Here is a 10,857-nt window from a genome sequence, read left to right as displayed (position 1 = left end):
AAGGCATTACTAAAAAAATTACATAGTGTAGCATGACTGTATGAGATATCGTTACCTTGCAAGGGAGTGAACAATAGCATTTATTTGACTCTTAACAAATTTTATTTTATAATTTTTTTGTCTTAATCTTCTTGTTTATTAATAATTTTTTTTCAATTAATTTAAAATTTAATCAAAAAGATAAATAAAGTCTAACTATTTTAATCTTTAATTTTAGTTGGTAAGTTTTTACATTAAAGAATAATATATTCTATTGGAATAAATATAAATGTATTGAAAATACATGTGTGTCAACTAATTATAAATTATTTTTAGTGTAACTTTTAATGTAATAATCACTATAAAAATTAAGAATCTTATCATATATATATATATATTTTTTTGAATGCTTCTAATTTTATATTTTTTTTTATTAAAAATGAATATGAAGAAAAACAATTCATTTTGGTTTTTTATATTTTAAACAAACTTTAAAATAAAATTTAGTATATAAATTTTAATAAAAAAAGCATGTGATTATATAAAATATATAATTTAATTATAATATTTTGACCACTACTAGAAAAAGATGTTTTTACGACAGCAATTTTACGACGGTTCCTTTGGAACCGCCTTAGAAAACGAGTTAATGGTATCTTTATAATTATCTTGTTTTATTATGTACATTCTAAGACGGTTATCAATAACCGCCTTAGAATGTGTGTTGGTCAGAGAAAATAACGACGGGTTTTTTTAAAAAAACGTCGTTATCTCAATTGAATTTAATTAAATTAAAAGCGCAGTAGCTAGCCCTAAATATGAGTCGTCATCCACGCGCAGCAGCTAAACCGCGATCTCTCGAACTCTTGAGGGGCGTTTCCACTTCTTGTTTGAGGGGCGTTTCCACTTCTTGTTAGAGGCGGCTTCTTTCTCGTTGGATGAGCTGGTTGATATTTTGAACGTGCCAGTGGCCTTGATGATAGCCGACTCGGCGTGCTCCAAGAGCCACCGGATGGTCTTGCCGTCGAACTTGTGGTCGATCTCTTGGGTCAGCTGGAAGATCCGGGCGACGCAGGCGTTGGTCTACGGCATTGGTCTCTCCGAGGAGAGACATGGCCAAGCTGCAGGTCGGCGTCTCCTTGGTCTGGTGCGAGGGCAACCGTTGTGTGACGACGGACAACTCTTCTCTGCCATGGTGGTTCGCAAGCCGTTGGGCACTGAATTGTTAACAAAGGCAAACTTCAATTGGTAATCCATCTTGATTTTCTCTGTAATTATTGTATAAAGAACACGTCTTCTATTGGGTATTCTTCTGATGTTTCCCTGAAGTATCCTTCTTGTTTTAGCCTTGAGTTGTTACTGGCTTTGAAATACAATTTGTTTGTGCTATGCGGCTTGTTTTGCTCTCGCTAACTAGTTGTTCGACAAAATGCATGAACTAATAAAAAGTTGGTAATTAAGAAATTGTTCCTTAGTTTTAGTGTTTTTTTTTTTTACTTTTCAGGAAAATAACTTGGGCCTCAAAGCTTGAGAAGTGTTATTGCATCGTTGTTCTACCACAAAATGAGTTGGAAGTGAAAGCAGAAGACACAACATACACTATACCATGCCTTCTGCTCCTTCCAAACTCTACGCAGGTTCTCTGCATTCTCTCAATCCCTTATTCACTATATATGCAGGGTCCGATGTTTTGGGCGATGATGATATCAGAGCAGAAGGTGGCTCATTTGGCATTGAAGCCGTTGGGGAGGAACAATGCAATTGATGGAACGTGTGGAGTTGGAACGAAAGAACCCCAGCTTATTTTCGCTTCTGCAGACAGTGAGGAAATTGTTGATGATTAAACTTACTTTTAAATTAGCAAGATATATAGCTTTTCTTTTCTTTCTGTTTGGTCCCTACTTAATTATGATTTTAATTTATTTGGGCTTAGAACAAGTTTATTAATTGTTTGGGCTTACAAATGTGCCCGTTACAAATACCAAGTGAGCAATCTATTTCCCAAAACTGTTTGAGCTATATTTACAACAATAATTTGCATCATACATGCGTACTCCCATGATAAGGTTATTACTTTAATATCTGAAAATTAAATTTATTATTTTCTAATTATTTACTTTGAAGATTTAGTCATCATGAAGAGTGATTTTGAAAGTTTGTTTCCCTACATGATTGATTGATTGTGTTCGATGTTGCTTTCATAATGAAGTCCAATTCTATCACATTGTTGACTTATCACTTCAAGAACAAGTGAAACTATATGCAGGTGAAAGCATAGCTTCAAGTTGACACATCACATAGAGGAACTGAGGAACATATAATGGGTTTCTCTGTTTTACACCTTATTTCATTGTTGCTTCTTTGGTATTTTTTGCTTGTGCCAGTTATGCTTATAAATTTCAGTGGTTTTTTAAGTTTTGTCTTTTCTTTGTTGCAGTCTTATATTGTATACTTAGGATCACATTCTCATGGCCCAAACCCTTCAGCAAGTGATCTTGAGTCTGCAACGAATTCCCATTACAAATTATTAGGCTCACACTTGGGGAAGGTACATATATAGAATTTGTCAAATTAAATGTGACTTCTCTGTGAGAAATTAAAAAAAGAAGATTGATTTTACTTTGAAATCAATGAATTACCATTGCAGGAGTGGAATGCTTCGGGGCCTATGCACGTGGATTTGCTAGAGGGTGCCTTGCAACGCCAAACAGTGAGTGAAGAATGCATGTTAATCAATTCATGATTATAATGATAATTTTATTTAAATGTTAAAAAAATTAGGTTGAGTTGGCATGCTTTTTGTGTCTCTAGTTGTTTTAAGATTACCAATTGTTTATTTATTCTTTCAGTCAGTTGAACTCCAAACTAATCTCTGGTCTCCCTGGCTTTCCAAGGATGGAAGTCTTGTACTGAGCGTCCAAAACCACCTTGTGAGTTCAAATTGAATATTGAATTTCATTTTCTTTTACACATTGGACATTTATTTCTCAAGAAAACGAGGGCTCTGTTATCTGTTGGTAGTGTCTGGTATTTTACATGTTTCTTTTTACTTATAATTTCTTGCAGCACTACCTGAAAAGTCATGGGGTTATATCCCAGGGCTATAGCTCTCCCTGGTATTTTACATGTTTCTTTTTACTTATAATTTCTTGTTGATGATGGGCATACAGAGTAAATATTTTATATTATTATTTGATCATCAATTATCAGTATGTTAAGATCGTTATTTTTTTGCATTATTTACTTTTAAAATTACATATGGAGTAATTTGTAATAAGTTGACAGTATTTATTTATTTTTATATTAGGAGGAAAGACAACTTAAAAAACAATTCCTAAATTGGGGCCTAACATTATAGTGAAATCGAATGAAGCTCCATTCCATTGTTTGGAAAAAAGGACAAAATATAATAAACTAAAACTTTATAAACACTCTATTATCCTTGTTTTAAAATAACTTTATATATACAAAATTAGTAGTAATTCAAATAAACCAAATCATTTTTTATTGGTAAAAGGGTCTCAAAAGACAACCAAGAAATTAAACAAAATTAGTGTATGGAGGCAGTGATTGCACTGTCAACCAGTAGAGATACTTAGATAAAGATCACCGAAGTAAAATGTCTATACAATATCAAATGAAAAAAATGTAAACTGAAATTATCATTTCCTTCGTGCACTAATCAAATATATATTGATAAAATTGTAATGATATATTTATGATTAACTAAGAGTAGCCTTGCAATTGCCAATAACTCCAAGTCAACTAGTTGCATCTCTTGTCCTCAACAACTCACTCAAAGTGCTTAAATAATTGAAAAATATCTACATTCGATTCCATACAATATTTGAAATGAGAATTTAAGCTTCGTTGAGTTGAGTACTCCGCATCCCAAATGTGAATGTTTGCTTCATCTAACACAACAATCATTTTTCTTTTACTGCATGAACTTGTTTGATCTAGTTATTTTCATGAACATTTCTAAGATCAATATTTAGGCCAAAGTGCTTAATTCTCTTTTAAAAAAAACCTTTTCCTTTCACCAAGTTGCCAAGATGTTTAATTTTATTTTGTAACAAGTGTCAAGTACACAAATCATGTCGAGTCTTAGGCATTGCCTCAATAAGTGTCTCAACCATTGCCTAGTCATGACTTCGTTTGAGTTTTTTACGACTGTGTATTTATAAGAATATATATCTCAAACAACCATTTAAATGATTCAATTATTTTATCATAGGACAATATTGCTTTGAAAATTATCGCACCCCCATAGTAGTTGAAAATGGAAAACAAAGCAAATGACCTGTTTGTACCGTTGGCATAATATGTAATATCCATTGAAATAATGTCACCAAAATAGCCATAATCTAATATCATATTTGCATTAACCCAAAATACATCTGTGATTCGTTTATGCATATCCATTTAGTATGCATGAAACAAAGATGAAATCTCTAACAATTATTGCAAAAAAGATGTCCAACTTTACCATATACTATGAACATAAAACTGAAGTGCTTGAGCTTTATGTGCCCAGGAACATCTCATTTATTAAATAAGTGTCTCGGTCATTACCTAGTCATTTATTAATAACTTTTTGAGTAATATTGTTAAGATTTGTACGCTGTTAATTAATTAATAATCAATATATATACACAATAAGTTTGATATCATTTAAAAAAATGATCTAAAAAGTTGTACCTTACATGATTTCAAATTAATGATTAAAAATATAATTTGTTTACATTATTAATGCTTAAAAATTAAACTCTATATTTTTTTTGAAAATTAAAATAAAAAAAAGAGTAGGAAAAGCTCGAAGGTTGGCATGACATGCACCCTGACCCCAAAGCAAAATTTGTCTCTTTGGGTGCATCTAAGGACCGTCATGAATCTGTGATTTATGCAGCTTCTAAATAATTCTATAGAATTTCATCCACAAAAAATTATACTAATTTGTTATAAAGTATAATGAGAGGAGTTGTAAGAAAAATTTATACCATGAAGAGAAATAGAAAAAAATATAAAATAATTGATGAGATAAAGATATGAAAAATATTATGTTTTTTTTATAATTTAAAATTGTAAGTGATTCTTTTCAAATTGAGTGATTTAATCTATAATTTTGGTGGGAGCACACGTTTCAAGGAATTTAGGTAGCGTGTCATGTTAGGAATGGTCCATGTCACCATCTCAGAAATTGTTGCTAAGGCTAAACATAGAAGTAAACGCCGGAAACAAAGATAAGGAACCATGAGTGCATGACGTTCTCAAATATTTTAACGATTTTTCTCAACTTAATCCAACTCTCTCGAGTCTCCACTCTTATCTATCGTTTTTTCATTCCCACCATAAAATATTACTAATTGATTAATAATAATAATCATAATAGTTGTGGTCCTTAGCTGTTACATTCCATAAAATATCCGCTATAAGTTCGCGTATTCATCAATGGTAGTGTCCTAAATTTGAGTTTAAGAAAAGAAAAAAGTGAAATAAAATGGACATAAAATATAATTAAACTCAAATTTATTGTCACCCGTTAAAACAATCCATTTTCCATCATTATCATCCTACATTTCATAGTTTCATACTGTTATGAACATGATATATGCAGACAAATTTTTTAATAGAAAGTTAAAAAATGATGACAGTTATTATGATAATTAAGTAATAGTTATTGAATTTTTTAGAATACATAAAATAATAATAATATTAGTTATTTATATATATTTTTAAAACACTTAACACTTTTTTTAATGTGATAAACATTTAATACATTTAAATCTTTATATAGTTGCTAAAATGTATTTACATTCTTTTTTATCTATTTTAAAAAATTAATAACATAATTGATTAGAAATTAAAAATTAAATATAAAAGTTACAAATTTATTTATAGAAAAACCTATATATATTATTATAAAATTGAAATATGTAGTTGAATTTTTAATGTAAATTCTTATTAGAAGTATAAATGTATAATAATAAAAATAAGCCGTTTTCGTTTCTTTTTCTTGATAAGTATAGACGTATAGTATGAAATTTAGAAAGTTATCAATTTAAACGAAAAATAGCTGAATGTGCTTTTAATTATTTTGAAAATTATTAAAATGATAAATTTGAAACTCGTCAAAGAATTAAATGTTTATGATCTTTTAGTTTTTTTAATGCTCGATTTGACTTTGATATTTTTCATTCCTTCACGTTTTTACTTTTTAGTTATTACACACAGAAGTTCTAACTCTTTGATAAATTGTTTGTTCGACAGGAAAGGAAAAATTAAGGAGGTAGAAAATTTTAATTTTTAAATTGAAAAAAATGATCTTTTTAATTTAAATTTTTTAAAACAGACTTTTTCTTTAACTAAGAAATATTATAATTTATTTTTGTTTTTATCTTATTTTCCGTGTCCAATAAGGCTATAACTTCTGTCCGTCTCGTGAAAATTCACTGATGATATTATTATATTTATAAAAATACAAAGAAGACAATTAAGGAATTTGTTTTGAAAAAAAAAAATAGTGAGAAAAGAGGGAAAGTCTTTATAAGGCGGTAAGACTCGCCATTACCACACGAAGTGATATAGCGTTGCCATTCTCATCCTCTTCTTTCTCTCTCTACCATTGCCATGGATCCCTACAAGGTATTGCTATTCTCTTCTTTTATTGCCTTATGTTTTCCGATTACACCATTAGCAAAATCTCTATATCTTCTTAGCTTTCATTTGTTCAACTCTTGATTAATACTATCTAAACTAAAACTTATGATGAACTCTTTGGAATTTGAGCAACTACTGTGGTGTGAATCGATTATTAGACTCTGTTTGCTTACCACCACCAGTGTTTTATATGATGCAGCACCGGCCATCCAGCGCCTTCAATTCTCCCTTCTGGACTACAAATTCTGGTGCTCCTATTTGGAACAACAACTCCTCTTTAACCGTTGGAGCTAGAGGTATCATTCTTAGCTGAAATTATTTGAATGATATCTTGTTTGATGAAACTGTTCAACTTTCTCTTGATTTCATTCCAGTGAAGTAGACTAGAGGTAAACAATATAATTTCACGGGTTTTATTGTGTAGTAAGTGCTAAAAGTAATAAAATTATAGAACTAATCCCTCAAATATTGAACATCCACCAGTTGGTATATTTCACTAACGTTCAGGACTAATTTTATAGATTTTTAATTAGTTAGGGGACTACTTATAACTTATTATGATTTCTAATACTCGACAGACTACTTAAATAATTTTCTTACTTTTAAGGACCATTTAGGAGAGAGATATACTTTAGGGATGAAACTGAGTTAAAACCATATGTAAATGACACTGGTTTTTGTAATTAGCTATTAGTATTGGTAATTAGAGCTTACTGAGTATTCAGAATGCAACATCAAGTGGCACAGATTGATTTTTTGCTTTATTCCTACCATAGAGATTATGCATGTTGGTGCCTAGTTTAATATTTTTTTTCATTTAACTATGTTGTAGCATGTTAGCTACGATTAAGTAGAAAAAAGATTGAGTGTTTTTATTAGTGGAGGAATACCTAGGTCACTTCCATTTCCCTTTTTTTTTCTGATTTTTTTTTGGTTCTGATGGGGTGGTGGCTTATTTATCTGTTTGTGTCACTCTGTTGTATGTAGCTAGGATTTAATTTGGATGAATATTATTTAATCAGAATATTTATATTACTTGACGCCTTTTGGCAGGTCCAATTCTGCTGGAGGATTATCATCTTGTGGAGAAGCTTGCAAATTTTGATAGGGAACGTATCCCAGAACGTGTTGTCCATGCCAGGGGCGCTAGTGCAAAGGGTTTCTTTGAGGTCACCCATGACATTTCTCACCTGACATGTGCAGATTTCCTTCGAGCCCCTGGAGTTCAGACGCCTGTAATTGTTCGTTTCTCAACTGTCATTCATGAGCGTGGTAGCCCTGAAACCTTGAGGGACCCTCGAGGTTTTGCCGTGAAGTTTTACACCAGAGAGGTAAAGATTTATGAGTATATAGCATAATTTAAAACTATCTCCCACTTTCAGTGAATAAATATGATTACTGTAATTGTTTAGATTTCTCATGTCTTTTAAAGAATGTTTAACTATTCATTTTGTACCTATTTCAATTTTTAGTCTCTATATGACAAAATTGTAAGTTTAAGTCACTAGACATTGTTTTGTAGTGGTTTATTATTGTCAGAAAGTTTTTGTCGTGGTTTTATACCACCATACAAAAAATCTCCGCTGTTATTGTTAGGGACTAAAGCTTAAACTTTTATGCATGTATAGAGACTAAAACAATTTTTTCATATAGAGACAACTAATAGGACCAAATGAATAGTTTAATCTTTAAAGAAATTCTCACTGTAACTGATGGTTCTAGTTGAGTTTCTGAAATGCTATAAAGTTTTGAAAAGAAGGTGATATGGTAATGGTAGTAGTTTGGTATTGTACATGATTCCTAATTTTACTTTGTGAAACAGGGTAACTTTGACCTTGTTGGAAACAACCTTCCCGTCTTCTTTGTACGTGATGGCATGAAGTTTCCAGATATGGTTCATGCTCTTAAACCCAATCCCAAGAACCACATCCAGGAGAATTGGAGGATCCTTGACTTCTTCTCTCACTTTCCAGAAAGCCTTCACATGTTCACCTTTTTATTTGATGATTTGGGTGTTCCACAAGATTACAGGCATATGGATGGTTTTGGAGTTAACACATACACACTGATCAACAAGGCTGGGAAAGCAGTGTATGTGAAATTTCACTGGAAGACCACTAGTGGTATAAAGTGTCTATTGGAGGAAGAGGCCATTAAGGTGGGAGGAGCCAACCACAGCCATGCCACTCAAGACCTTCATGATTCAATTGCTGCTGGTAACTATCCTGAGTGGAAACTGTTCGTTCAGACAATAGATCCTGAGCATGAAGACAAATTTGACTTTGACCCTCTTGATGTTACTAAGACTTGGCCTGAGGACATTATACCCTTGCAGCCTGTTGGTCGCTTGGTCCTGAATAAAAACATAGATAATTTCTTTGCTGAGAATGAACAACTTGCATTTTGCCCTGCCATTGTGGTTCCTGGTGTATACTACTCAGATGATAAGATGCTTCAGACCAGGATATTCTCTTATGCTGATTCACAAAGGCACAGACTTGGACCAAACTATCTGCAACTTCCTGCTAATGCTCCCAAGTGTGCTCACCACAATAATCATCATGAAGGTTTCATGAATTTCATTCACAGGGATGAGGAGGTAAGTTAATGTTTAATTTCTTATATTTTCTTATTTGTTTTCTGTTTGAAAATCTGGTTGCCTTGTTAACTACTTAGTGCTGTTAGATTATTCATGCACATGCTGATTGGGTAATATTGCTGCCTATTCTTTTGTCATTATTCAGTATTCACATTTTTTTCTTGTGACTGAGCTCTGCAAATTTATAGGTCAATTACTTCCCTTCAAGGTATGATCCTGTTCGTCATGCAGAAAGGTTCCCCATACCTCCTGCTATCTGCAGTGGAAGGCGTGAAAAGGTTAGTTTTGATCAATTGCTTAATATGAAAACGTGGAACATCTGTTAGCGAAAGAATCCACCTGCCATGGGTTTCAGTTTAGATTGCAAAGTTCATTTCAGTTTTTGTTTGCTAAGAAACCTAACCACACATTTTAGAATTCTAATAAAAATTTCTAAAACATTCAAAGCATTAGACAAAATGTATATTTCTTTGATATGGTTTTCTAATTTAATCTTCTGTATGTAAAGTACACTTTGTAAAATTGATCTGACTAGAAAGGAAGCAAATAAATGGACCCGCAACCACAACATTGCTTAAATGTTTCTTTATTGTTAATAAAGTTAGGTGTCAATCAACGCAAGATTAGGCTGTGTTTATTTTAAACATTACTTTTGGATAGAAGAGATTAATTATTAATGCTTTATAAAACAAATGATAAGATGTTGATAAACAATAAATAACACTGGTAAACTGTTGAAATGCTGCCTATATTAATTAGTGCAAGAAGGTATGAACAACTCTACTTCTTACTGCAGTGTGGAATTGAGAAGGAGAACAACTTCAAGCAGCCCGGAGAGAGATACCGGTCTTGGGCACCTGACAGGTTCCTGTTATAAAATATGATATGATCAATGTGAAATGTGTTTGGTGATGTCTAATGTTGGGTTCTTTCTGCTGGTTTTTTACTAATTTGCAGGCAAGATAGATTTGCTCGCCGATGGGTTGATGCTTTATCTGACCCACGGGTCACCCATGAGATCCGCAGTGTCTGGATATCATACTGGTCTCAGGTGAGATTATAAGATTTAGATTTAAGACATGCTAATTTGTCACTATAGAAACTACTGGGTCGAGTGTAAATGAATCTGCATGGTTTGCTCACATGATCGGGATTGTCATGCAGGCTGACCGTTCTCTAGGCCAAAAGATAGCTTCTCATCTCAGCACGAGGCCAAATATTTAATGTTGTTGCCAACTCCAGAATGATTGTTAGAGTTGCAGACGTGCAAAGAGTACGATAAGGATGTGATTTTGGATTACCTGAAAGAACTAATCCTTTTCTTGCAATATTATGTTGTGTGTACCCATAACTCCATGAATGCAACTCGTTGACCTATCTCAATAAATGCCGTTTGTATTTGTTAGTATTTATATACCTTTTCGGCATGTTTCCTGCTGTTATGGTATATGTTGCATCAATCTTCACATGAAATCTTCGCTGATGCATTCTAATAAGAGTAACTATATTACCTAGGGTAAATATCTTATTGAGACCTATCATTTCTCTTTTTGTTTATTTTCTTATTACTTAATATTATTTATCACATTCCTTCAAAAAAAAAATAATCATTTATCACA

General features: G+C 32.2%; 1 protein-coding gene and 2 pseudogenes across 6 annotated transcripts; all 3 read left to right on the top strand.

The window, feature by feature from the left end:
- The first annotated feature begins 806 nt into the window (after positions 1-806).
- Positions 807-3,178, top strand: LOC124188257 (thiamine thiazole synthase 2, chloroplastic pseudogene; annotated as a pseudogene). Of its 2 annotated transcripts, none has more exons than NR_174694.1 (5): positions 807-1,227; positions 1,484-1,800; positions 2,417-2,527; positions 2,627-2,689; positions 2,829-3,178. The product of NR_174694.1 is annotated as a thiamine thiazole synthase 2, chloroplastic pseudogene, transcript variant 1 (transcript). The 2 variants fall into 2 exon arrangements; NR_174695.1 differs by having other exon boundaries at positions 1,484-1,805.
- Positions 807-10,646, top strand: LOC124188258 (uncharacterized; annotated as a pseudogene). Of its 3 annotated transcripts, none has more exons than NR_174697.1 (12): positions 807-1,227; positions 1,659-1,800; positions 2,417-2,527; positions 2,627-2,689; positions 2,829-2,909; positions 6,839-6,935; positions 7,693-7,970; positions 8,462-9,238; positions 9,427-9,516; positions 10,035-10,102; positions 10,196-10,289; positions 10,403-10,646. The product of NR_174697.1 is annotated as an uncharacterized protein, transcript variant 2 (transcript). The 3 variants fall into 3 exon arrangements; NR_174696.1 differs by having other exon boundaries at positions 1,484-1,805; NR_174698.1 differs by lacking the exon at positions 807-1,227 and having other exon boundaries at positions 1,572-1,800.
- On the top strand, positions 6,554-10,774 carry CAT4 (catalase). Its single transcript, NM_001250642.2, has 8 exons — positions 6,554-6,624; positions 6,839-6,935; positions 7,693-7,970; positions 8,462-9,238; positions 9,427-9,516; positions 10,035-10,102; positions 10,196-10,289; positions 10,403-10,774. The coding sequence occupies exons 1-8, from the start codon at positions 6,610-6,612 to the stop codon at positions 10,460-10,462; spliced, it is 1,479 nt and encodes a 492-aa protein (NP_001237571.1). The 5' UTR covers positions 6,554-6,609; the 3' UTR covers positions 10,463-10,774.
- The last annotated feature ends 83 nt before the right edge of the window (positions 10,775-10,857 follow it).

The sequence above is a fragment of the Glycine max genome, chromosome 4 (assembly GCF_000004515.6).
Source record: "Glycine max cultivar Williams 82 chromosome 4, Glycine_max_v4.0, whole genome shotgun sequence".
Classification (NCBI taxonomy): domain Eukaryota; kingdom Viridiplantae; phylum Streptophyta; class Magnoliopsida; order Fabales; family Fabaceae; genus Glycine; species Glycine max.
This window is presented reverse-complemented; position numbering and strand designations above follow the sequence as displayed.

Bases quoted from the DNA above. Each gene is read 5' to 3' on its own strand.
- CAT4 (NM_001250642.2), top strand. The intron at 7,971-8,461 runs GTAAAGATTTAT...TTTGTGAAACAG, and splicing joins TGAAGTTTTACACCAGAGAG to GGTAACTTTGACCTTGTTGG. The intron at 9,517-10,034 runs GTTAGTTTTGAT...TTCTTACTGCAG, and splicing joins GCAGTGGAAGGCGTGAAAAG to TGTGGAATTGAGAAGGAGAA.